Genomic DNA, 27,909 nt, shown 5'->3' on the forward strand with positions numbered 1-27,909 from the left:
TTTATTTTCCAAGTGGACAATGGATGCATTTGTGGCCCATGCAGCAGCACAGGAATGGTCTCAGCTGAGACAAGTAACCCAAATTTCAGAGCATCACAGAGTGGTTGGGGTTTGAAGGGACCTTTAAAGATCATCTGGTCTAACCCCCTGCTGACTCCTTGTGAGCCAAGTTGTTTAAAAATAAGAATAAAACACAAAAAAACCACAAAAGTAAAGAATTATGCTGAACTGGCTGTTTGAAACAATGGCAACCCAAACTTCCCGAGTACAGAGAGAAAATATTTACAGTGAAGCTGAGAAATGACAGGACTTTGTGAGCAGAGGCTGAAGTGTGAAACATGTTCCACTGCTTCCCCAAGAATTCATCATGCATGGGAATTAACGGCAAAAATCCCCAAATACTCCCTTGCTATTCATCAGGGAAATCCCTCTAAATTCTGGGTTTTAGCACAGCAATGACTGAAATCACCTTTAACTGAGATAAAATTTTAACCAGTTGAAAGTAATAAGGTTGCTTTGAGTCTGAGGGGGTGGGGAAAGGTAAATTCCAAACAGAAGAGCCTTTTTCCTGTGGACAGGTAGAGGAAAAACAGGAAAAGGACAAGAGAAATTACCCATCAACCTTACTGATGCCTTTCCAATAGGAATATTGATTTTCCTACATTGTGCTGTTGGGTCATGGGAAAATGATGGTATTATCTATAAAAAGCTTTATCTATAAATGGGAGATAATATAATTTATATAATTTATATAATTTATATAATTTATATAATTTATATAATTTATATAATTTATATAATTTATATAATTTATATAATTTATATATTTTAAGGGAGAAATTGCTTCCTGTGAGGGTCTGGCACAGGTTGCTTAGAGAAGCTGTGGCTGCCCCAAACCTTGAAGTGTCCAAGGGCAGGCTGGACAACCAGGGCTTGGAGCAACTTGGGATAGTGGAAGGTATCCCTGCCCATGGGGATGAATGAGCTTTAAGGTCCTTCTATCTAAATGATAATTTCTGCTAATTCCCAATTTTTAATAATATCTTATACTATTTTTTAAATAATATTCACAGGTTGGACAACACATGGATTCCTAACGATGCCATCCCAGGAGCCCACTAGGACACCACACCAGACTGCAAAACCTTTCAGGCTGGACAACCAGGCTCCTGATTCTGCACTTCTAAGCCCTACCAGTCCTCACTGTAGCCACCAGCCACTGAACAATATTAGAAGAGGAAAAAAAAAAAATCCCAATTAAAGATCCCAGCCCATCCCAACCCAGCGAGACGAGAGCGGCTGTGCCTCGGCAGCCCTCGGAGTCACGAGAGTTTATTTCATGTTCCATAGATCCCACCATTAGCACCAGAACCAGAGTGAAAGTACAAATAGCTGTGGCCAGCCAGACACATTTGAGCTGGCTGGATCCAATTAGCTTCAAAGATGACTGGGAGGAATGAGAACCACATGGGATGTCAATGTTCACAGTCTATATTACAACACACGCATCTGTTCCAGGCACGACAGAGAGAGATGTTATGGATCTGCAAGTGGAGCTTTCGACAGACAAAAAATATTCCTGACACGAGGGGGAAAGAAAAGCAGGATTATTAAGCTTGGGAGCTTCTGAGTCTCTCTGGGGTTTGCATCTGTTCGCCTCCCCAGAGCAGGGGGGGATCGTTTAATTGGAGCACGGAGCTGAAGCTTCTGATACAGCAGAATTCCCCTTGGTTCTGCTCAAAATGGGAAGTTCATGAGCTACTGCTCCGTTTAGGCCAAAATGGTAATAAGTTACTGAATTTAAGCTGAGGGCCACCAAAATTTCAGATCAATATTCCTCTCAGGTGCTGAGGTGCTGAGGCATAAGGCTTGACAACTTGGCTTGATGGATGTTGTCCCAACATTGATGTGCAGAGGAAAAAAATTATAATTAAAAAATACTTTCTGCCAGGGTTTTCAGAGGCCACAACCCAATATTTAAACATTAAATTTGTTATAATATTTTAAAATACTTTTTAGAATATTTAAGCTTGTTAAATGCAGTGGTTGAACACAGATAATATCGTAATATAATGGATACCCTATCCCCTGGAAGTATCCAAGGCTAGGCTGGATGGGGCTTGGAGCAACCTGGGATAGGGGAAGGTGTCCCTGTCCATGTCAGGGGAATGAGGTAAGCATTAACGTTCTTCCCACCCAAACCAGTCTGGGATTCCATAATGTATCTGACCCACTGGTTACTTCTCAATTCATGGTTAATTATCTACAAGTTATGCAAACCATTTATTTATTGTAGCTTTATGCAGGCCTTGATTCCAAGGATGGCCTAAGAGAAAACTTTGGTTTTCTCCACTCCAAGATGTGGATCACAGGTGTATCCACTTCTTTCATTGTCCAGGAGTATAAAAAAACCCAAATTACAGGATATCTTCTGCTGCTCCAGAGCCTACAGACCTGCCACCTTCATGGAGAAGGAAACTCGTTTGACTTGAGAACTTCTGACTGATCAACATCTCCCACACCTGATTTCAGGGACTTTGCCATGCTGCAGCTGAGGATTTATTCCAATCCCGATGGGATCTGAGAGCATCCCAACCTCTCAGCTGCTCCCTGACACCTTCTTTTCCCTTCTTTACAGTGTGCACCTTTATGAGTGCACCTTTCTGCTCCTCATGAATCCCCTCCCATATCCATCAGGAATGTCCCAGAGATCCAGGTGGTCCCAGCTGCCAGGATTGAATGTGACAGCCACCCAAGCACAGTTATTCTTCCTGACTTCTGTCCTTCTTCCCACTAATCCCACCTCTCCCTTTCCACATGCTGCCTGTTCTCCTTTGAGGTCAAACCAGGCCCAGACCTTGGGAAGTCCATCCCCTTCTGCTTTTCCCATCTTTCAACTGGAATTAAATATATGTTTAAACTCTGACCCCTCCTTGAAGGAGGTGTCAGCTCTGTTCACCCCCTTGTTGAGGGGGAGGGAAGTTGGCCAGAACTGTTAACAGAGAAAAGGATTGGGAGAGCAGGACAGGCTGGATGGCTTTGAAGGATAATAAGCATGGAATGAGATTCAGTCATACAAAATATACAGTCCTATAAAATATATATATATGGGAAATAATAAAGTGTTCTGGTGGATGCTGGAGGACACCTGCATGTGGCTCAGCTGCTGCTGCTCAGCCAAGCAAGGCAGAAACACGATCCTAAAATGGGAATAACTGTGGAAAACATGGGGAAATCCTGCTGCCACTTAGTGAAGGGTTGAAGAAATCCTGGGAACAGTGAAGTCAATCTGGATCATCCAATATAGAAAGATGAATTGAAATGAGAGGAATTCCACAGAAAGGCTCCTGGAAAAGGCAAGAAGTGGGCAAGTGAGCTCGCCGTGGTGGACAACAGCACTGGGAAAGGAGTGAGCACCACTGAGAAAAGAAGAAGACCTGGGGGGCTTCAAGAACAGTGCTGGCACATCCAAACTGCTCCCCAAGACCATTGAGTTGGGAATGAGAAGGCTTCCAAGGAGAAGCACAGGTCTGGAGGGGATCTTCTGCCTCACAGTGAGCCCTCCTGTATCAGAGGTCCTGGCTGCAAAGTCTCTCTGAAGTCTGCCAGTCCCTTTGGGATGTTACTTTTGGTAATATTTTTGTCTAACCACCAAAGCCAGCACTACTGAAGCTGCTGCTGGAAACGTTGCAGATACCTAATCTACTCCTACCACCGATATTCCCTTCCCTGGATCTCCTGTAGGAAAAGTGCCTGACTCTGCTGCAGTAACTCAGACCAGACAAATTCCTCATCACAGGACAGGACTGCCCCAGGGAGCAGGAATGCTGCACGCTGGGCTCTGGACACCCTGGCTGTGAGCAGCACTCCAGAGCTAGACCCCTCCAAAAGCTGATTTTCCACAATTGCTGGGAAAATATAACGGGAGGACATCAGAAAAGGAGGGAATGTCAAGTCTGCAGGAGGGGTAAATCTAGATGGAAAGGCCCAAACAGGAAAGATGTCACTGTATGATGACAAAAGACCTTAACCCAAACAGGGCCACCACAAGTGGAAGGCTACAAACCATTCCAAGCCACTCCAAACAATTCCAAGCCCCTTCTAGCAGAGGCACTTTGGGTTCAGGTGCAAACATCTCACTTGAAGCTGAGGGAAACGCTTGCAAGAGGTGAATTTTTGCTGTGCAAACCCCCAGCTGTGGCCCAGCCAGCAGCAGAAGACATCTCCCCATGCTTCAGGGAGCAGGTTCCAGCCCCAACTCCTGCAGCAGTACCATCTGCTAGATCAATTCCAAGGCCTTCAGAAAAATCCCAGATGGTGATGCAACTCAAGGATATTACATGTGACATGTTTGCTCTCAGCAAGATTAATAGAGTTGACTTTGCACCCCCTCCAATCTCTCTTTCTGCACGCTACACACTGCTGTGATTTACTATAAATACAGAAATATCGCAAACTTCTTTAGGACATCTGCTGATATAAATAGGATATTAAAAAACCCCTGCATTCCCTTATTAGCCGTGTGTGTGGATTAACAAGAAATAGTTTAAATTCCTGCCAAACAGTTCCAACTGGTTTTATGGACAGGAACAGATCTTTGTAATTATGCTGATTTTATATCAAACCTATAAAAGGTTGACCATTATAGGAATCAGCCAAACAAAGGATATACCTAAGGAGGTGCTGAATGTGCTGGAATTCCCAGCTGCCAAGAGCAGAAGAAAGCCATGGAATGCCAAAATCATGTTTTAGCAGCATGATTTGAGTCAGGACATGACACCAAGTGATGTCTTTAAGGTGTTCATCCAGTTTGGGAAAGGCACACGGCAGCAGTCACCAGTTTTGGGTGTCCATCCATCCATCCTTTGGAGATTGTGCCAACCTGTTTGCAGCATTCATTTGGAATTATTAATGCTTCTCCTATTTCCAACCACTGAGTTACTATGGAACATCCTCAATCTTCTTCCCTAAGTGTGACACTGGTCTGGGGACATGTAAGACCAGGTCATTCAACTGAGGCACCTCTGTGTTTCCATCTCCCCTCCATCCTGGGAGACGAGAGGATGGAGACACTGAGGAATTATCCTCATCCCAGGTTACAGATTAGAGACAAAATAATGGTGATTAATGAGATATCAGCATCACTCAGAAACACCACATCACTCCTCACTCTTCCATAAAATAAGCATTAAATCATTAAGTCACAGAATCATGCAATGGTTTGGGCTGGAAGGACCTTAATGCTCATCCTGGCATGGGCAGGGGCAGGGACACCTCCCACTAGCCCAGGTTGTTCCAAGCCCTGTCCCACCTGGCCTTGGACACTTCCTAGGATGGGGTAGCCACAGCTTCACTGAGAAATCCATTCCAGCCCCTCACCAACCACACAGGGAAGAATTCCCTCCACATATCCAAAAATTGCCCCTCATTCAGGGGCAATTCACCCATTTCTCATTGTCATGTCACTACCACTCCTTATGACGAGTTCCCCTCTGGCTTCCTTGTAGGTCCTTTCAAACATGGGAAGTGGTGGAGTCCCCATCCCTGGAGGTGTCCAAGGAAGGCCTGGATGTGGCACTCAAGAGTTCTGGGTTGGTGACAAGGTGGGGATCAGTCACAGCTTGGACTGGATGATCTTGGAGGGCTTTTCCAACCTCAAGGACTCTGGGTTAAGTCCTACCCATCAAGCAACCCCTCTATCCCTATTTGACCAATACCAAAGGTAGAAAGAGCAGCTTGGGTATTCCTTGAGATTCCAGGTGAGGATGAACCTCCTGCCATCTGGGATGTCAGTTTTCCCAATGAATAAGAAACCTCCAAAACACAGGAGCTGCCTTTCCAGCACTGGTGCAGTGACATTCACTTCATTCTCATGGGCAGAAGAAATGTAAAGCTTTTCAAATATTTTTAAGTGTGGGGTTATTAATGCCAGATTCCAGTGGATTGGAGAAAGCTCCCAACACATGCCTAATCTAGAACATGTGGTTTCGGGGGAGGTTTGGAACCAATATGTTTTCAACATTTTCAGGAAATTTGGTCTATCCAGATGAAAGCTTCTTGGACCCTACTGAACTATCAGTCAGTGATGCAAACACTGAAACAAGAGGAATATTTTCCCTGAAAAAGAAAGTGCTTCTTTACCAACTCCAGAGAAAAGCAATGGGTCTGCTGAAGAGCAGCTTTGGGATGATTACTGTAGAATATTCAGAGAATATGATAAATGATAAATCTAGGAAAACATCCCAGAAGTAAATTGCATCCTGTGCTACTCCAGAATTCCGGCACATCTTCCCAGGCTGGCTTTTTGATGAGGAAGGGGGATCCTCTGCTGAGAGCGGAGGAAAAGTGCTGCCCTCACTAACAGGAACCCAAGCCAGGGGTGTGAATGAAAATTAACTTCAACAAATCTGAATACAGAGAATATGTTTGCTAAGGGAATGGGGAGGGAATCCATGACACAAAGTAGGGAAAGGATGAAACAGCACATTGGGATGTGTGAGTCCATAGGGCAGAACCAAAGGCATTCCAGCTTTCCTCAGCCACCACTTTTCCTTCTTTCCCTGCTTTTGTTTCAGCCTTGTTTTAAAACTCCTTAAAATTCACATGTGAACACAGCCACCCTTAATGCTCTTTGCCTGGTCACACCTTAAATCAAGATGCTCCACAAGAGCACCCCACAAGCCAGCGCTCCCTCCCCATCCTTCATCCAGGGGGATCTTGGTCCCATGCCATTCCCAGAGTCACCAGAGGGACATCCCAGCCTGCTCCACCTGCACAACACAAGCCCTGAATTTCAGGATTCTTTGCTTTGTGCTGCCCTGTCTCCCTGTGGAGTGGGAGGCTGCTGAGCCCCAGAAAGGTTTGGGGACAGTGACACCCATGACCCCCCCAGCCCTGTGCAGGACTGCCCCAGCCCAAGCTGGTCTCCACCAGCTTGGGAAATCAAGGACAGTTTGCAGCTCATTTTGGATTCTTCTGAGGCACTCCCTTGGCTCCATCCAATTTTTGAGGCAATTCTTCATCTCTTTGATGGACTTTTCATGTGCCTCCAGGGGAAGTGTCCTGCACTGAGGTCACTCCTGGGGCTGCTTGGCCACAGGGTGTGAGAAGAGCTCGTGTCCTGGCACCAAGGGCTGGGAATCATCCCTCATGTGGTGGCTTAGGGATGAGAGTGGCCTTTGCTGCCCCCCTGCTCCTCTCCTCACATTCCACCAAAGGACAAACCTCCATCCATGTGTCATCCAGATGAGCAGATGCTTCTCCAGGAGCTCCATGGATCAGTAGCCTGCTCCCTCCCCATTCCTCTGATCCCAAACACCAGCCCCCAGTTCAAGCTCATCGGGCTGAAAACAAACAGAGGGAAGTCACAGCTCATCCCTGGAATCCCTGGAGAGACACGAGATGCCAGAGAGCCACAATCTCTCTTCTCAAACAGCTTCAGACCACGTAAGATCTCATCAGGGACAGGGCTTTTTTTTGCTGTTGAGAAAGTTTTTTTTTTCTCCTGCCAGTACTTGGAGATTTTTGCTTGGCTTGACAAAACCCAGGACTCCTTGGGGAAACATTTGGTGAAACTCCTAAGGACAGTTAAACTCAAATGTACAGATAATGCCAATAGTGGCAATAGGTTGTTTACCCTGATCTTTAATCATATTCAAGGGAATATGAAAAGGAGAGAGACTTAAGGGACAACCACTCATCAACCTGATTTTTGCTCCAGGCAAAGGTGCTGGGGGGAGCAACCCCCCATCTGGAAAGGACAAAAACAGCAGGATGAATTAGCTGTGCTCATGCATTCCACAGGTTTTTCCACCTTCAGAAGGATGAAGGGACTCAAAGGACACCAGGTGCTGTCTGAAGGGAGGTGCTGGGGCAGGTAGAGCCCCATCAGCCCTGCGTATCTCCTTTCTAAGTGCTTTTTGGCATGAGGAAAAATACCAAAAAGGTGCAGGACTGTAGGAGAACCAGGATGGAACAGCACCTGTCCTTTAGAGGTCTGTCACCTCTGCTGATGTCACAGTGCTGGTCCCATTTAGGAGGAGAGGCTGGATCCAGTCACCTCCTGGGGTTCTCTCCACCCTACAACCTCAACTCTGCTCTCCAAGAGCCAGGGCTCTGCTGAAAATCCCTCCTCACTTCCTCGAGCATGGCAGATGTGTCCCTGCTCACTGCAACGGGAATTTCCAAGGCTTTACAGGATAGAAGGAACAAGCAAGGCGATTCACCTCCTCCATCCCATGCAGAGCCACTGTGGGATCGATGGCACAGCACCAGGACAGGCTGCTGGTACCAGAAGGCTCTAAAAACCAGCTCCAGCCTCTGAGTAGGTGCAAGAACACCACAGCACAAATGTGGTCACGAGCAAAGACAAAATCCTGCTCCCAATTAACTCCAGAGCCACTGTTGCTGGCAAAATCCTCTTGCATTGCCTCCTCAGAAACACAAAAAGCCAATCAAACAGGAATCTTCGGCCTCCTCAGCTCTGCTCCCACATCACCAGCCCCAGCCAAGTTCCTGGGGTTCACACCAGAACCTGTGGCCATCATATTTCATTTTCCACCCTCTGGCTGGCTCTGGAAGGAGGATGTGATGTGCCTTTTGTTTCCCTTCAGGCATTTCGGTTGGATTCCAAGTGCAGAGCTGACAAAGAACATTCCCAGTTCTAATTCGAGGATCCCAAGGCTTTTTTTGGCTGCTGGCTGGAGTCACCAGGCTGATTTTCTATCCACCACTGCACCCTCTTGCTTCCTTTATCAATCCCACATATTTAAATCCAACAATTTGAAACGTAGCGTTACAGCTGTGTTTTTATTTTGTTTGTTTTATTCGGTTGTTGCCTAACACAAAACACTCTGACATTTTCAGTCACATCCCACTAAGATAAACAACGAACATATGTCATGAATTCCAGCAGAAATGATTCCCAAGTGGGGCAGCAGCAAGGTTTGAAGTGGGAGTATGAGAGGCTCTCCCAAATTGTTTGCTAGATGTTTGAAATGAGCTCTCGCCGTGGTTATCCACAAGGAATCGAGGGCAGGTGGGAGGAAACCTCTCTGACAGTCTCATCCCTGCAGAACTTGATGTGTTTTTCCTCCACCCATCCATAATCCTGCCTAATTGGATGGAAAACCTCCATGGCATTGAGCAGCTGCCTGGGAACTGATGGATTAATTACACAGGAAAATGTGGGGTCTCTAACCAAGGATCTGCCTGTATGCATCAACATGTACTCACAGCTGGATGAATCTACAAACAAGGAAAAAGGAGGGGAAAAAAGGGGAAGAAAGGGGAAAAAGAAGGAAATCCAAGAGAGACCGCATCGCTCTTGTGAGGATTATATGAATTTGATCAAGAAGAAAAAGAATGGATAAAAGCAGGAAAAAGGAAACCCAGGAATGAGTCTACTACTCTTGGGAAGTTCAAGGGAAGTCCCTGAAGCAGCTGGGACACAGGGAATGCTGCCTGGCTCAGCCAACCCTTGCATTTATCCATTGAAAGTAATTAAGGCACTTCCCCAAATCCTGCTGGAATTAGTGGGATCAGATATGACTCCAATAATGTCGCCATACATCACGGCCAACAAAGCCCTCATGAAAACATTCAACCCCAGCCTCATTCACAGCTTTTTCCCCAAGGAACTCCTCACTGGAGCTCTGCAGCTCCGGGCTGGTGCAGCTCTGTGACGGCTGGGCCAGAGAGGGCACAGTGAGGACAATCACAGCTGCCACCACCGGAGCAGCAGCTCCAGGTTTGGCTGTTCACAGAATCCCAGAACAGTTGGAGGGAACTTCTGGAGATGATCCAGACCTAGGCAGGTGACACAGGAACATGTCCATGTGGGTTCGGGGTGTCTCCAGAGAAGGGACTCCACATCCTCCCTGGGAAGCTGTTCCAGGGATCAATGGAAAGAAGCTCTTCCTTGTGTTGAGGTGGAACTCCTTGTGCTGTCGTTTATGGGCATTTCCCCTTGTGCTGGAGCTTGGCACTATCCTCTGACACCCTTTGGAGATATCTGTATGGATTATGAGACCCCTCAATCACCCATGACACCCCAGACAGAAAAACAAGCTTATTCATCCCAAAATCTGCAGGAGGAAGATCCTTGTGGTGGCAAAGGCAGGACCTGAGTGGGGGGCTCAGGCAGATCTGATCCAGTTCCACAACAATTCCTCCACGTGGAGTAACCAGATGGGCCTGGAGCAGGTGCTGAGCCTGCAGAACCTCCCTGGCTGAGGGTTTATGCACTGAAATCAAAGCTCAGCTGCAAATCCGCCAGCAGGGAGACAATGGAGCCTCTCATGCTGCGAGGAGGGAGCAGCAGCTTCCAGAGGAGTCCGGCATTTCCAGCGCTCGGTGCAGCTCAGCTGCACTCAGGGCTCAGCTGCAGCCACATTCCTGCCCCTCTGGAACATCTGTTCTCCTCTCATTAGTGCTGGCCCTGTTGTGTAACACAAGGAACTCTGTGAGATTCCTGAAGCTCAGTGTGTGACCCGGGGCGTTCCGAACAGCCCCGGGTCTCAGGAGTGGAATTCAGACGGAATCACCAGTCACTTCCAATAACGTGGCTCGCTGCTCGAAGTGCAGCTGGAAAAGGAGCTGAGCTCTGGCCAAGTTTGAGCACAGCCCCTGGGAGCTCAGAATCCACCCACAAATGCAGTCAGAGCAAGTGTCTGAAAATGCCACCGAGGTGACAGTGACAGAGAATTCCTTCTCATCCTCAGCAACTCCAAATTTCTCAGTGGCCACCCCACAGCCTCATCCCAACCAGGGAAAGACAAAAACCCCCAGAGCAGCTCCAAGGATGGACCAGATCAGCAGCACCTCATCATAGCTTTGAAAACTTCCAAATAATGAAGCAGAGTTCCTTCTGGAACAATCCAGATCCCACCTGGAAGGGCTGCTGAAGAAGCCAGGGGGCAAAAGGAGGTTGTGGATGGGTCAGGACACACCAAGCATTATTCCACTGTGATCCCTGTAAGTCAGGATAATTCCTCACCCTGGACACCACACAACTGGGCTTGGGTCTCTCCCAGCTTTTCCTATTTAACATCCAGCTGGGACAGCAACATAGCAGAGCTCTCAGTAAGGAATTCTGGACTTCAGCACAATCATGGAATCATAAACTGGTTTGGGTTGGAAAGGACCTTAAAGCTCTTCCCATTCCACAACCTGCCATGGGCAGGGACATCTTCCACTATCTCAGGTTGTTCCAAGCTCTGTCCACCCCAGCCTTGGACATTTCCAGGAGCATCCACAGCTTCTATGCACAACCTGTGCCAGGGCTGGAACAGGGCTGGAACCAGCAGGGAGACATCACTCTGGGTTTTTAGGGACAAGACCTTAAACAGATCCCTGTTATCATAAACCTAGTAATAACACAGAGATAGGGATATGTAAATAAGCTGCAGCCTTAATTTTATCACAGTAATAACAAATACTGACAGCAACACCCTAGGAAAGGGATGAGTTTATCCCCAAAGATTAAAACATCCCATTATTCCCAATTTCTCCCATTTAGGAGGAAATCACAGAGAAATTCTGGGGGAAATCAGTAAGAAGGAGCACTTTGTGGTGAGCCTTTCCTTCTGGGAGCGTCTCCTGTGCTCCAGGATCCAGGAAATGTCCAATATTTACTGCGTGCTCATCACCATGGTTTCGGAGCACAATAAGGCTCTATCGCCCTGCATCCATCTGTGTTTCTGGGAATGCCGGGGCTTTGGGAATTGCACGGGGCCAGCACAAAGGCACCCATTGTTCTGGAGGCAGAGGGACGAACCTGCCCTTTCCACAGGAGAGGAAGCCAGCAGGAAAAGTTGCTATTGTGAGCTGGATATTTAAAAAAACGAGGAAAAAAAAGTCTGATTGCATCGTCACTGCAGCTGGGTCGGGAAAGGGAACGGCTGGGACAGGCCACCTGTGGGACTGGGGACTGCCCAGGGGGACCCAGCACCCCCAGCCAGACTGGCATCAGCTACCTGCTAAACCATCCCCAAAACATCCAAAATCCATCCTGAACCCACCCTAAAAGTCAGGCTGGCGTCAGCTACCTGCTACACTATGCAAACCCATCCTAAATCCATCCTAAAAGCCAGGCTCTCACACCAGCTACCTGCTAAACCATCCAGAAAACACCCAAATTTTACCCTAAACCCATCCCAGAATCACCCTAAAACCATTCTCAAAGCCAGGTTCTGGCACCAGCTACCTGCTAAATCATCTGAAACCCACTGTAAAACCACTGTAAGACCATTCTAAACCTATTCAAAACCCACTCTAAAACCATCTTAAAACCACTGTGAAATCACCCTAAAACCACTGTGCAAATCCTAAGAGGGTGAAACTGGACCCACATCGCTGGAGCATCACTTCCAAAGCTCCAGGTAGGAGCAGGGATGGGGAAAAGCTTTAAATCCCCCAGAATTTCATTCTCCTTTCCACCCAAAGCCATTTGCAGTGCTGGAGTTCTCCTCCAGGACTTTCCTTGGCAGAAAGAACTGCCAAAGTAGTAGGAACCAAATTGTTGTCAGCTTAAGGCCAGCCATCTGCTCAGCCTCTTCCCAGCTGCCATGCTCCCAATCAAAGCCTGGAGAACAATCCCTGATGTTTCTCACCAAGCTCAGTATGAAAAAAATCTAGGAAGGAAAAAAAAAAAAAAAACCAACCAACAAGCCAACAACTCCAAACCCAAAATGCAAAAAAACTCAGAAACCAGGAAAGCAGCCCGGCAGGGATCTAACTGGGAACAGAGATGAAAGTAGGAGAAAAAGAAACTATTTTATTTGTTTAAAACAATGTTTTTTAAAGAGTCCTATTGACATCTGCTTTGTAAATGCTCTGTCATTATTTATAACCTCCAGAGCACGGAATTGTCTCTGGAGTTACAACCATGCTACTCCCAGATTTTGGCTTTGTTAGCAAAGAGCCAGCAGCATTTTTACTGGCACTCTGGGAATAGAGATCTAACATTTCATACCCAGTTTATTTAAAAGTGGACTAATTTAACATCCTTGATGGTTCCTTTTAGCACAACTGTTGCTAATTAGCAGCTCCAGAATGATTTGTTCATCTGGGAGCAGCAGCAGTTCCACGGCAGCATAAATACACCAGGGCAAAAGGGAAGGAGGGGGAAAGGAGAAAATAGGGAAGAGGCATTGGAGAGGGGCAGGATTTAGAGAATTAAAGGAAATGAAGCAACAGGTGGAGATGGGAACACTGAGAAGAGGCAGGAAAAAAAAAGTGGAAAGGGATAATCCTGGACCTTGAGAAGCTGGAAAAAGTTGTGGCAGTTTTTAAAGCTGTGCAGAAGTTGGGTCTGGTGGCATAGACTGGAAAGTGGCTTCAGGATGATGATCCCAGGGCTGGGACAGGCACCAGCCCCCAGTGATCCCATGGGATGCCCCAGGGCTGAAGGGATGCAGGGACAAGGAAAGGGACCTTGGCCAGGACACGACCTCGGCTGCTTTAAGTGGCCCCAGGGCACTTGGGTGCAGGGCCACAGCCCAAAATTAAGTAAACCCAACCATAAAACATCTCAGGGGCCAGAAGGCTGAAAGCAGAGTCCTCCAAGGAGGAGCCCCTGAAATTCCAGAGTTCTGTTGGAGAGTGACAGGATCCAACTGATGGCTTTGCACACAATTTTCCTTGGATTTTTTAACAAAGAGGCATCAAAGCAGCTTTGCTGCTCCCACGTCCCATCCCTGTGGCTCCGTGCTCTGGACACAGCCAGGACCATCACCCTCCCCTGGCTGCACAGAACCAGCTCTGCCCTGTCCCAAAATCACCTCTTGCACAGCAAAAGGCTTGAAAGTAAATCTTCCAAAAAGAAAAAGCTTTTGGGAAAGGGAACCATATTCTCCCTGATGTTTATAAATCACCAAAGCCAGCCTGTTGCTGGTACCAGGATGAGCAGGACTGGGAAGCTGGGAAGGGTCTGAGCAGCCTCCCTCCTGCCCCAGCCTCCATGTTCAGATCACTTTGGTCTTTCCCTGCATGTGTAAAAGCACTTGAAAGTTCATAAAATTAATTCCAGACAAATATTAGCAAGGCATCAAGTGGAAAGCACATCTTCCTTCTGGGAATTTATAGTTCAGCCACTTTTATCTTCAGGAGGCTCTTTGCAGATCAAAGATTTGATCAACTTTCCCTTTGCGAAACTCATGAAGAAAATGGTGTTATCAGGACCATGACGTGGCTTTATTTATTAGTTTAATGATTCATTGTCCTGCTCTGACAGTAAGATTCTTTCACAAAGGTCTAAAACAAACAGCCTGAGTTCCCCAAGGCTGTGGCTCTGTTTGTTTCTTGATTTTATGGTTGTTACAAGGTCAAGCCCTGCCCTGACAGCTCCCATTTGTTAAGTGCAGCTCTACAACCACCACGGCCAAACATGGGGCAACCACTTGCCAAAGCCAGAGGGACACAACCTGTCACTCTGGCAGTTTTTCCAGTCTCCACCACATGTAGGGTCAAAATCCCTAATTTTCAAAAAGAAACAGGTAAGAATCACAGGATCAGTGAGGCTGCAAAAGGCCTCCAAGACCACTGAGTCCAACCTGTGACTGATCCCAGCCCAGAGCACTGAGTGCCACATCTGGCATTTTGGATACCTCCAGGAACAGGCACTCCAAACCTCCCTGGGCAGCTCCTTCCAATGTCTGACCGCCCTTTCCAGGAAGAAATTCCTCCTGATGTCCAACCTGAACCTCCCCTAGCACAGCCTGAGGCTATTCCCTCTCCTCTTGTCCTGTTCCCTGGGACCAGAGCCTGACACCCCGCTGTCCCCTCCTGTCGGGGAGCTGTGGAGAGCCACAAGGTCCCTCCTGAGCCTCCTTTTCTCCAGGCTGAGCCCCCCCAGCTCCCTCAGCTGCTGTTGGGACCCCAGACCCTTCCCCAGCTCCATTCCCCTCCCAGGACTGGATAAGAGTGGAAATGCTCTGCATTTCTGGAGCGACTCAACTCTGAGCATCCAGGGAACATCAGGGAAATCAGGGAAAGGAATGCCAGTCATGAAAGGACAGCACTGGGCACAAGGGTGATGGGCAAAACCCTCGTTAGACACCAACCTCCAGCCTCCCTGTCTCTCCTCAGCAGCTCTCTGCACATCTGGCAAGGCAGAGGCAGCCTGAGGGATGAAGCTGATCCCTCCCAACATCTGCCGGCAGCGCTCCATCGACACCGCTCGCCTCCAGTGGGAACTTGCTACTACACAAGCAACTGGTGAAGACACTGGGATAGATTTCAAGGAGACTGGGAAAAGGACTGGGATGCTGCCTGAGCCATCTGAGCACCAGAGAGACACCAGCTCCAAAAGTGAGGGCCCACACTGGGCTGGAATCACTCAGGGAGTCTGTACCAAATGCATCAGACTTGTCAGCATTCCAGGCAAGAGGAATCCAGGGAGTTTCATCAAGTTATTTCTTGGAGCAGAGCCCCAGGGAAATGCTTCTCCACTGTGAAACTGCAAAGGTTTCAGGGGAGATGGGAAACTCACAGAGCTGGACTGGAAAACTAATGATGATAACAGAGTAAGGACTCGGGCACAGAACCACAATGGGCACAGAACCACAATTCCATCAGTTCTGTCCCTGCTTTCCCTTGCATCCAGTCCTTTCTGCACTCCTATAAAAGGGGATCTGTTCTTTCCTGCAGTAGGGAAGCACAGGAGCTCTTCCAGGAGTTCATGCTCCCGTCTTTGTGTCATGACAATCATGGAAAGCCAGGACTGGAAATCAAATTCCTCACAAAGAAATCAGGAACCTTTCTGCTCTTTTAATCCAAGCTTTGTACAACTTTGCCTTCCCTTCACATGGGCTTTGACCCCACTTGAGACTCCACAGCATCTCAAAACCCCCTTAAAGCAGTCACCAGTTTGGGATGCAGATGTTCCCAGCTGTTTGTTGGATTGTGAAAAGCTCCTTGATGATTTTAAGCAAAGTTGGGTGTGCAAGGACAACAAATAAGTGCAAACAAGTACAAGTTAAAACTTTAAACGAGCACAGTTCAAGGAGTCAAAATGGAATTCCTAAGCAGCATTAATTCACCCTACAGCTTCAGAAATCAGAACTCCTGGAATTTCTCATCTGGGAGGGGACCAAAATCAGGGAGAAACTGAGCAGGACTCACCGTCGGGCCCTTCGCTGCCTTTACTCCTTTTATTCCGACGGACACGTCTCCCTTCTTCTCCAATGTGCAGCTTCTCCTCGGGGTGAAAGAAGTTCAGCAAGGCCAGCTGTAAGGAGAGGGACAAGTTTAATCATCTTTGCATGGCTGGTTCAGCCAAGCTGAGAAATTAGAGTCTAAATGCCAAATCCTTTCCACAAGGATGAGTGGGAGAGTCGAGGAGGATGTGAAACGGCTCCTCACCGATCTCAGCTCATCCCAAGTCCCCTTGGAAGCAGTTTAGGACTTGGGAAAACTCCACCTGAGGGGTTCTAGCATGGAGAATCCTTCCCACAGAGATGGGGGACTGCAGGTCAGGGCTGCAGGGAGACCTATGGCTGGAAATAATCAAACACCTCAAAGGTCGACACGATAATTCCTAATTTTTTTCTGCAGGACTTGCCCAATCCTGCTGCTCTTTCTCCAGCATTACTCACTGCCAGTAAGTTTTTCCTCTCTCAACCTCTTCTCTGCAAGCTTCATTAGCTACTGAAATTCAAAGGTCTTCAGGGACCTTTAAACCCAACCCAATATACCACATAAATTAACATTTAAACCTACAGCAACATTTGTAACACAAGATTCGCCAGGAGGCAAAAGTTTTATGTAGCGACCTCCTATTCACGAATAAATTGCTGCTGCCTTAAAAAGTCTTTAACAGATCAACATCCCGACCCATAAATTGGAATTTGGGGTTAGAAACCAGAATCCCAGCTACCCCTGGGTGTGGCAGCTCATCACCAGTGGCATTTTCCTGTTATTTCTACTTCATTAAAAAGGGAAGTCAAAGATCAATTAGGGACCAAACACCTTCTGTGTGTTACTGCATCCAACAGCCACGGCTGCTCCCTGCTCTTACCAGGATGGGGTTTTCTTGCTCAAGAAACCCGATCTGCTTATTTCAGCTGTAAATACACAGCAAAACAAAAACACAGCCCAGGACAAGAACCAGGAGGCTTCAAAAAGCGGCCCCAAAGGTTATCGAACCCATCATTGTTCTGAGAACAAAACCTGGGGCATCAAAAGCATGTTTGAAAGAGCAGAGAAGAACAAACACCTCCCTGAATTGCCGGGCTCGTTAAGCTCCAGCCCATAAAAGTCTCTATCAAGAGCAATAATCGCAAAAGGCCCTTGGCTTTTCACGAGCCCCAGGGCTCTCACCTCCCCTTCCCCTGCATTCCCAAGGTATTTCCCAAGCACAGCTCCCCTCCCAACCTCAGCATCCCAGTCCTTCACTCGGATTTTACATCTGCATTTTGCTTTTCTTCAACAAGCTCGGGTGCAGTCTCACACACAGAAATATTTGGAAACTCTTTCGTTTCCAAAGAAGAATTCCCCAAAGCATTTCTCAAATTTCCAAACTGTTGCTATTTCCTTCTGTGCAGGCAGGTCTGCAAAATTCCTGGGTGGTTATTGCAATGATGTTGTGGCTGAAAGGACTCCGAAATGCTGTGGGATGACCTGGGATCAGCTTCCCAAAGTCTCACTACTGGGCTTTTAAACGTCCCTAAAAGGCGTGAGTAATGATAAGTAAAACTTATCTGCCTGAGGACGGCCACTTACAGGGCTGGACGGACAACTGAAGGTTTATAACAAGGAATAAAGGGCGAGAACAATTCCCAAAGCACCACGTTCCCAAAGCTCCCACATCCCACTGCACTGCCACAGGTGTGGAACACTGGAACAGGATGCTCCTGCAGGCACCACCAGCACCTTTCCCAACACACCACAGCACAGCCAGGGATGAGAAAAAGTGAATTTCTCTCTAAACCCCTTCTTTAACTCACGTTGAGACACTGCAGAATTAATTGAAAAGTGCAAAAGTAAAATTTTAGGATTCTAGATTAGGGGTTCAAAGGGGACAAGATGGAGTAAATTGGGTGTGCCTTGTCCTTTTTCTCCTCCTTCATGCCCTCCATGTTTCACTGTGGTGTTGGCATTTTTCTGTTGGTTCAGGCTGGGGACACACTGTTCAACGTAGGTGACAGATATTGGCACGTTATTGTCAATCCAGCCCAGGGAGTTTCTGGTATTTAATGTTTGTAACATCCCACTGAGGGCAGAGCCCCACACGCTGCCCTGCAGGACAGAGCTGGGCAGGGCAGCAGAACATGTGAGAGATAAACAGAATAAACAACCTTGGAACCAGCACAGATGAATTATGACTTCTTCTTTGGCAGCAGGGCTGACAGACAGAGACTTTCTACAACCTCGGAATCGTCAATACCACAGATTCTGACAGAGGGAATGCTCAGATCCCTGGGGAGGGCAGGGGCAGGCAAAGGGTGACCAAGCCTCTTGCAGCCCCCCGAGCTCCCGAAGGCCAAGCCCCTCTCCGGGGACTCAAGGGCTCCGTTGTTCCAGGGCTGCAGCTGCCCGAGGCCGGGGGATGCTCGGCCATGAAGGGCCCGTCTGTGTCCGGCTGGGAGTCACGGCCGGCACCGCTCGGGTGCTCTTTCCATTCACCACCCCGAGACAGCAGTGATGACACAAATTCCTCCCTGTCAGACCCTGGCACAGGGTGCCCAGAGAAGCTGTGGCTGCCCCTGGATCCCTGGAAGTGTCCAAAGCCAGGTTGGGACAGGGCTTGGAACAACCTTGGATAGTGGAAGATGTCCCTGCCCATGGCAGGGGCTGGAACAAAATCATCTTTAAGGCTGCTTCCTTCCACTGCATCAACCCTGGGCTCATGGGGCATCCCAGCTGTGCCACCTTCTGGGGAGCTCTAAAAGGAATTCTCACCTAGTCAATGATTTCACTGAAACTCCTCATCCTCAAAGTCACAGAGAGCTGATTCTCTCAGCCCGTGCACTTTTGGAGCCAGAGAATTTTTCAGGAGTCAAGCACACACCGATTCTTTTTTGGTAGCAGGTATTTTCCCTGCACAGTCTAAACAATCCCCATTTCCCTCCTCCTCCTGCAAGCTAAAGCCCTCAAATCACCCTTAATTTTAGAAACACAAGAGAATCACTATAGGATGCAAAAAGGTCAAAAAGCCAACACAGGAAAAATCCCAGGGGAAGGCATTCCTCAAAATAACCTGGGAAACAATAGCACAGGCACGGCTCGCCAGAGGGAATCGGATCTGCCTCGGTTTCTCTGGGCAAAATAAAGCAAAACAAAGGCACACAGAGCTGGTTTTCCCTGCAGAACCTGCCTGGGAACATTGGACAAATCTGCTGGAGGATGGATGTCAAGGGAGCACAGTGGGAACTGCCAAGTAACAGGGCCTCTCAAATTCATTTGTAGGGTGGACACTCCACACTCCATGCAAGTAAAGGATAAAGAAAGGTATTATCATTTTTCATAAATGGTATTCATAAATGATATTTCATTATTTGTCTTGTAACTCCAGGCCCTTGTCAAAAGTCTCTTGACGAGCCACTGGACACCAAGGGAATGTATTACCAATGGTCAAACAGTTTCAAAGGAAGAAAAGTGGGAAAATACAACCCACCCCATGCAATCATGCACAAAGGGTGGATTTTTCCTTAGGTTAAGTTGGTAGGAAGAACAAGTGTCTTTCTGCAGAAGGGAAAAACACCCAAACCAAAGCAAAAAAATCCCAAAGATTTTCTGCCTCTAATGGCTCCCAATTTTTCCTGACAAAGCAAGTCCAGCTAAAGATCTCATCCAGAAACCACAGCTCAATCTCTTAAATCATCTTAGAAAACAAGCATGAACTCACCCTCTTGCACGAGTGTTTAACAGGATTGTAAAAGTCAAATTCCCTCTTCCTTTGCAGTTTGGGAGATCAGCAGTGTGAGGAGCCTAAGAACCAGCCCAGGCTCTGCAGCAACATTCTCTACAAGCAATATTGTTGTTTTTCTGGTGCTCTCAAGTTCAGCCTGTGGTTCAGAGGAGCAGCTACTTGAATATCAGCCCCATTGTCCTCCAGAGCTTTGCCTCTGGTCACACGTGGTGCAAAAAGAAAAAGATCAAGTAGATAATTTATATTCCACCAGCTCAGAAGGAAGCTCGAGGAGTAGCTTTGCTTTATTGAAATGAAACCCCATCACACATATTTTAAGAATTGTTTTTGTCATCATTTCTTGCTCCTCATAAAAATGCAAGGAGCAAATGAGGGAACAATTCCCATTTCAACGTGACACAACTTCGACACCATGTTCTGTCTGCAGGACAAGCCACAGCCCTGCCTGCAAAACTCGTGGAATGTGATCAATGCCACGAGGGGGAGGACCAGAGATGGAGAGAGCAGAGATGGTACAACCTCCACTACCCACCTTCCTCCCCAGAGATGGTACTCCCAGCTGGCTGTGGGAATCCAGGGCAGGTTCCACACCATAACAAACCCCTTCCCTCAGCTTTTTCTGCGTGAAGCTCCAGTTTGGTCCTCACCTTCAAGATGCCCAGAACTCCTCTGGTCCCTGGTGCTTCATCTCTGTCATCCTTCCCTCCCAACGCCAGCCACATTCCTGCTCTTTCCAGCTATTCATCCTGAAGCCCAAGATCCCAGAGGCACAATCCTTCACCCTGGAGTTGATAGAAAATCCCAACTCTCCCTCATTCCAATCTGCACTCAAGGATCCTCACTGGTTTTCAGACACAACAGGAAACTTCAAGAGCATTTTCCACACACAAAGCTGTTCTATAATCCCAAAACACCAGCGGTGCTAAGGAGCTTATCCAGGCAGGAAGTTTGGCTGGGAGGAGGGACTGAGCTCTGGCCCAGGCAGGAGCTGTAGTGGCAGAGCCACCTCCCTCCCACCACTCGTGAGGAGCTTCACAAAAATGACAGCCAAGGAGTCAAGGGAGTATTTGACCACTGGAACACAGAAATGACCTTGGACTTGGAGATGGACTATGGAGTGCCATGGACTGGGGGCACAGCACCTGCCAGCGGGCAGGAACTCCCATCTCAGCACATCTACACCCTGAACATGCCACCAGTGCTTTTGGGAACACGATTTGAGATGCTGCCAACACGCTGAGCACTGGGTCAACATCCTCTCCCAAGGACTGTGCAATCCCAGTTTGGAGAAGGCCAGGGAATGACACTCTGGGTCTTCCAAGCCTCCAGTAACAGACACCGACTGGAGACCAGTGGAAGAGGAGGGAGCAGGTTGTCCCAGGATTTATTGGTATTTTGCATTCATTACCCAGGAAAGCAATGGTGTTTTGCAGGACAAAACCCTAAATCCAAATGCCAGTTCTCAACCCAAGCCAAAGCTATGGACACAGGGAATTAACTGCCATCAGAACAATTAAAACACCTTATAAACTTCCCTTCAGATCCAAAACCTTCCCTCTCCCTTCCTCCTTTTCATGTGGAACTGAGCTTTAAGCAGACCTATGACAGCAGTGATCACATCCTGCAACTCCAAGTCCAAACAGGAATTTCCTCCTTTCCTCTAATCCAAACCTTCCTCATCTCAAACTCGGCTTAGTTCAGTAAGCAACATCCCAAATACTTACATTTCCACCACTGACCCAACTGAACACACCACTTGATTTTTACTTTCAGTCAGCTCAGGGAACCTGGAGCAAATGCAGGTAAACCTGGTGGGTAAGGAGATGGCAGAGGAGCAGGCAGGTGGGTTTGCTCTCATGGGAGGACCAAAGCCTAACTTTGGAAAAGGAAAGTTCCAGTATTCCTTCAGCAGAGGGAGAATAATCTGTGGAACCTCAGAAACATTTTCTGTCCTAAACCTCCACAGAAAATCGGTTTCAGCACCAAATGGAGCCAGGTCCACAGTCCGAATCCCTGGATTACACGTACCCCGCAACTTTCCCAGACTCAATCACCAAAATTACAAATTTGACCCCAAACCAGCCTAGAAGACAACAATTTGTTAAACGAGGCTGTTTGTCCACAGACTTGTCTAAGACATGTTCCCCTGGAGCTGCCTTGTGAGGAGCTGGTGTCTCCCACAAGGACTTTGATGGGAGGACAATGCCACGGAGGTGGACACGGCTCCAGCTGAGCAGCGGCTGAGGCTTCCCATTCCTTACACCTGCTGGCACTGAAGGGAAAGCTCAAACACAAGCCAGATGTGAGCAGAACAAGGTCAAAGCTGGGTTTAACACTGCACATGAAGACACCTGCAGTGAATTTTTTACTGGTAGCGGGAGTAAGAGATTCCTGCTGCAGGCTCCGGGTCCGGCGCAGCAGAGCCGCGGGAAGTTCCTCGCTGGGAACAGCCTGGTTAAATGCTGAGAGGGATCAATGTCAGCAAGGTAAGGAACTTAAATCAGTTCCTTTTGCCTCCCAAGGAAATCAAATTTAGCTGTGAAGCAGCGCCAGGCAGGGATCTGCTGTCTATTAGCATGAATTCTCAGTTTTTCACATTTTAATTAGCTTTTGTAGCCCTTTTCAGGCCAATTTTCAGCCAGCTGGGCTACGCCCCCCTCCAGATGGAGGTCATGGGTTCTTCTCCTGCATTCCAGCAGCAGTTCCTTCCTTATTTGAGCAGTTATATACCCAAAATATTTATGCATTTTATAAAACACAGCACACACTTCATTTGGGGGATGAAGCAATTCCGTATAATTCCTCTTCCTTTCTCCAGATGCACCATTGCTCTTGCTCCTCATGACCTGAAGCTTCTCCAGCACATCCAGGACAACACGAGGTCAACAGCACAATCCTCCTCAAACCAGAATCCCTCTTAAAAATATTCCCCAAATCAGGAGCTGCTCCAGCAAAGAGCTTCAGGGCCCTGCTGCTTCCCTTGCAGCACCTTGGTTCCCTGCAAAATGAAGAACTGGGCTCTCTCCAGCCTGAAATCACCCTTGGGGCTCCTCCTTAGGAGAAAAACTCCTTTTGCCAGGTTTGGAAACACTTTTAGGAATACCTGGAAGGTCCTGCTGGTCATGGCAGGGACAATGACCTCAACTGCTTCCACAACCAACATAACACGGACCATAACGTGCACTTGGACCATTCCCAGAGGGTGCTTTGGGTCACCTCCACTGAAGGTGCTTCTTTGCCACCAACTCGTTCAACTCCCACCAATTCCAGGTGTTTCTGAAGAGACAGGAGCAGTGAAATCCCCACATCTGGGAAGAGCAGCTGATTCAATGAACAGTCCCCTTTTTAAACCCATCTCCAAAGCAGACAAACACTCCAGGTGGCCAGGCCACCTCTTCCTGCAGGAGGTGACCAACCAGATTCTGCTCTGGAGTTTTCCATTGGGAATGTGGCTGCAGGATCCAAATTTATGGCATTTTTCAGATCTCTGGTATTTGGCCTTTCTACATAACCCCCTTGCCTGGAGTGGGACCATCTGCGGCAAAGAATTGGTTTGGATTCACTCATGGAGATGGATCCATAGGGGAGAAAGTTACAGAAGAACATCTGTCAGACACTGGAACTGATGAATTTCATTCTGCCCCTGCTCTCAGATAACCCCTCCTTATTGTTTTTTTGGGGGGAAATCTACAAAAATCTTCATAATTTTTAAATCTTTCTGCTGTTCAGATAATTGATCTGTTTAAGAAGTGTCCAAGGCCAGGTTAATGGGGCTTGGAACATCCTGGTCTAGTGGAAGGTGTTCCTGCTCATGGAAAATGGGTGGAATGAGATGAGCTTTCAGGTCCCTTCCAGGCCAAACCATCCTGGGATTTCATAATTCCATGATAAAGTTTTAAAAATATTTTTCCTTGCTCCATAACAAACCCAAGACTTCCTGTCCGAGCACATTTTTTCCCTTTTCAGCACAAGGGCTTTAAAATCCTCTTTTTTCAATCTGAATGTTAAATTTGGCCTTCGGTGGAGATTAATTTTTATGACGTTTTATTGGAAGAAGAAGAGCGGAAGGGAAAGAAACAGGAGGAGGGAATCAAGTAGTCCAAATTGAATTGAATTAAAAAGAAAACAAGTCTGCTGAAAATGTAACACCCACAAAATAATGCACCCATGAAACAGTGTGGATAAACAGCCCGCTGCAGCAACTGGGAAATAATTCAATTATTACCCAGCCATCCACATCAAGGGCGAAGGTTTTAATGGCAAGTCCCACACCTGCAGGGATGCATGGAGTTGTGGTGGGAGACAGTGACTGCCTGGTTAATTCTATACAATAATCTGCTCAAATAAATTACGCTCTGTTGCCTAATTAATCAGATCCCTTGCAATTAACATCAAGGAGCCAATGACCTCATGCAGACAGGATTAAGAGCTCTGCAAGGCTCTGTTCCGGGCACAGCCATGGGAACAAGTCCCCGCAAGGCAGGGCTGGGTGCAGTGCCAGAGATGCTCCTTCATGCAGGAATTGCAAAACTCCTGATCCTGCAAGGACTCCTCGGAAGCCAACTGGACACAGAATGGGAATGGGGGGAAGAGGGAATGTCCCCTCCTCCCAGGGAGGACCAAGGGGCTTCTCAGCAGAGAAGCTGACTGCAGATAAACATCCTGCTTCCCAAAAATTGGATTATAGAAGCATGGAATGGTTTGGGCTGGAAAGGACTTTCAATAGTATTTGGCCCACCCCTCTAACACGGGCAGGGACACCTTCCACTAGTCCAGGTTGCTCCAAGTTTTATCCAACCAGGCCTTGAATATTTCTAGGGTTGGGGTATCGACCTCTGCTCTGGGCACCCTGCCAGTGGTGGTAAAAACCACTCTCAGTGTAACTCAAATTCTGCTGGTGTTTAGGCTCCTCCTGGCCTGGCTTCCCCTGCCTGTGTGAGCTCAGCAGCAGGAATTGTCTCCTCTGGAAGTGAGGACACCTGGAGCAGCTCCCACAGCCGTGGCACCCACTGACACCACCAGCATTGAGGGGAAAAGAACACGGGATGGATCCTTCCAGAAGCAAACCTGTGGCAGCCAGACCCACCTGCCAGCTGTGCCATCTTCACCCTTGGAACGTGCTCTGGGATATGTGGGCAGCTGAGGGAGTCAGAGGAGGCACGTGGGATCCCTGATGGCTCCACGGAGTGCCTGGAGCGGTGCCACGGGATCGACCACGAGCAGTGGGCTGGATCTGCCCCACCACAGCCCTGAGCTACGAGGGATCAACTGAATCACAAACACCACCATGTGCTGTGGGAACTCTGGGAAAAGGAGCTGGGAGGAGCTCAGGAATGTGAGCTGCCCACAAGCCGCTATCTCACAGCCGGTCCCAGCACCGCGCACATCCCCGGCCGCCTCTAGGCCCAGCTTTGGGGCCGCCAAACCCAGCTCCACTTGCTGCTGCGAGCACCAGACAGCTCCTAATCAGAACAACATTCCCCTGCTCCCTCTCCACATGGCAACAGCTCCGTTTTCCATCCAAACAACCCATCCCCAAGCCCCCACGGCCTGGCCAGCGAGCGCGAGCAGCTGGCACCGCACGAGCGAGTGGCGCGTGAAGCTGCACGCAGGAATTCCATCATCGTCCCAGCAAACAAACCTCAACTACGGCGTTCCTGGGGCTCTGGCTGCGGGTGGGAGCCACGGCAGCCCCCGAGCAGAGGCAGAGGTGTGAGTTTGTGCAAGCCAAGCCTTTCTGAGCCGGGCTTTGAAGTGCAGAGCCTTCAAACAGCGCCCGAGGCTGCACAGCAGCATCGGCTCAGCGGCTCCCGCCATGCGCCGCAGCCCATCCAGATGTTTCCAGCCAGGCAGCCAGGCCAGCTGCTGCACAGCTGCCTCGTGTCGGGCTGGGGCAGCTCTTGGGAGGGAGCAGCGCTAGCTCAACATCCCCTGTGACATGTTCTGACTCTGTGAGGCTGAAAGAAAAAGGTTTTGTGCTGGCTGAGTTGTTTGCTGAGAGGAGTTTAAGGAAGGAAAGTAGTAAAGGATTTAATATTTCAGCTCCTGGATGCTGCTCATGCTTCTGCAGCAGTTGGTTCTCCATCCTATGGCAAAACTGAGGCACTGGGAGGTTAAAAGAATCCAGAGGGTTGAAAAAAATGGAAGGCTAAAAAAAAAAGAGCCAAAAAAAGAATTTTGTGGACAGTTCTGCCCATATCCAGTGGCTACAATGAGACTCAACTGGCTTGGACTCTTTGGAGCTGGCCAGCAGCTTTTGACCCTTAAAAGAGACAATTCCAGCAGCAAAGGGTGGGGAATTCAAGACCATAGATACCAGATTGCTTTGGATTGGAGGGATGCAAACGCTCATCGTGTTCTACCCCTTGCCATGAGGACACCAGACCAGGCTGCTTCAAGCCCCACCCAACCTGGCCTTGGACTGGGGCAGCCACAGCTTCCCTGGGTAACCTGTGCCAGGGCCTCACCACCCTCACAGCCCGGAATTCCTTCCCAATATCCCATCTATCCCTGCCCTCTGGCAGTGGGAAGCCATTCCTTGTCCTGGCACTCCAGGTCCCACTCCAAAGTCACCTTCAGTGTCCCACAAAACTCCAACACACGATTTGGGGTGACACATGAGCTGGGGTGGGGGGGGTCTCATCCAGGCACTCCACACACTCACCAGTAACAGGAAATGCTGCTGTGGTGAAGGAAAATTAGGAAAACAACCCCCTCCTGCAGCCAGGGACTGTTTTCCTACATCTCTGTGCAAGACAAGCAGTGACATCGCTTGGGGCTCAGCTTAATAAAAAAATTAAAATACTGTTTACAGAGAGAATTTTGCAACCTCTCCAAATGTCATCCTGGGTCATATTTTGTCCATGATGGGGACACAAAACCTGAGGGAAACTCCAAAGGCTGTGGAGCCCCAGGGTGCTCCCTGTGACTCCTGCCTGGACATGGAGAGGCATCACCACGTGCTGGAGAAAGACCCACAAACCTTCTGAAGACTTGAAACTGAAGAAGGATGGAAAATGCTTAACTTTTGCCAGGAAAAACTATCAAATATATCCTCCTAGGATTTTTCAGACAGCTTGGTTTGGGTTTGTTTGTTGTATTATTTTGGAAGTTTTTTTTTTTTTCCTAAAGTTGAAACTGGTTTCCTAAATCATCCTGGACAGACAAACAACCAGGAACATCACACAATTCAATACCCAAACAAAGATGAGTCCACTGGTCAACTTCTGCTATAAATTGAGTGGATTAAACCCTTTATTTTTCAGTAATGACCAGCCATGCTGCCTGCAGAGCACCGGAAGGTCAAGGGCAGGGTCTGGCTAAAATCCCATTCCCGAGGAGCAACAACACCAGGGACCAGCTGGAACCACCACTGTGGGATTCCCCGGGGGTGATCAGGTTCATGATTTTTATTCCCCTGACCCCTGGGATCAGCCAAGCTGGGAAAGGCTCCCACAAAACAGCTCCAAACCAGAGAGATATTTTACCATAACCTTAAATAAACAAGAGCAGAGGAGAGAGAGGAGATGCTGCTGGGAACTACAAAGGGGAACTGTAAACACAACAGCAGATAAAGCAGATGGATGTTTGAAACAACCATTTGCACTGGAGAAAACACATGGGATCCGTCCCCAAGCCCGCAGGGAATGAATTTACTGCAGCCAGAAACCACGTGCTGCAGTCAAATTTCCATTTATAACCATTACCTGCTAAGCCTGGAAAACCCACAAATAAAATCAGCAGAAATTCATAACGTTGCAACAGGAAAAACCAAATGACTGAGGAGCCCATGTGGAGAGAAGGACACTGGGAATGCTGCTGCAGGGAGCTCGGGGTGCCCAAGGGCAGAAATGCATCTGGTGGTTTTAATTCCCAGAGAACTCGGACATCCAGCACCCAAAGGAGAGGGAAATGCTTGGTCTGGATCACATCAGCCTCAGTTCTGACTCTCCTTTTCTTTCTCCAGCAGAGAAAACAATTTGATTTTTATTATTAGCCTGGAGAGGTGTAGGGAGGAGGTGGGAAATGAGTGAGCAGGA

General features: G+C 48.2%; 1 protein-coding gene across 7 annotated transcripts in view; it reads right to left on the reverse strand.

Annotated features, from left to right (window-relative positions):
• EDA (ectodysplasin A) overlaps positions 1-27,909 on the reverse strand; it is a 62,458-nt gene that overhangs the window by 10,513 nt on the left and 24,036 nt on the right. For all 7 annotated transcript variants that reach the window (XM_085570615.1, XM_085570613.1, XM_085570612.1 and 4 more), the window contains exon 2: positions 16,123-16,228. In XM_085570615.1, coding sequence (XP_085426741.1) covers positions 16,123-16,228 — 106 coding nt within the window. The remainder of the gene's footprint in view (positions 1-16,122; positions 16,229-27,909) is intronic.

The sequence above is a fragment of the Lonchura striata genome, chromosome 4A (genome assembly GCF_050655825.1).
Source record: "Lonchura striata isolate lonStrDom1 chromosome 4A, ASM5065582v1, whole genome shotgun sequence".
Classification (NCBI taxonomy): domain Eukaryota; kingdom Metazoa; phylum Chordata; class Aves; order Passeriformes; family Estrildidae; genus Lonchura; species Lonchura striata.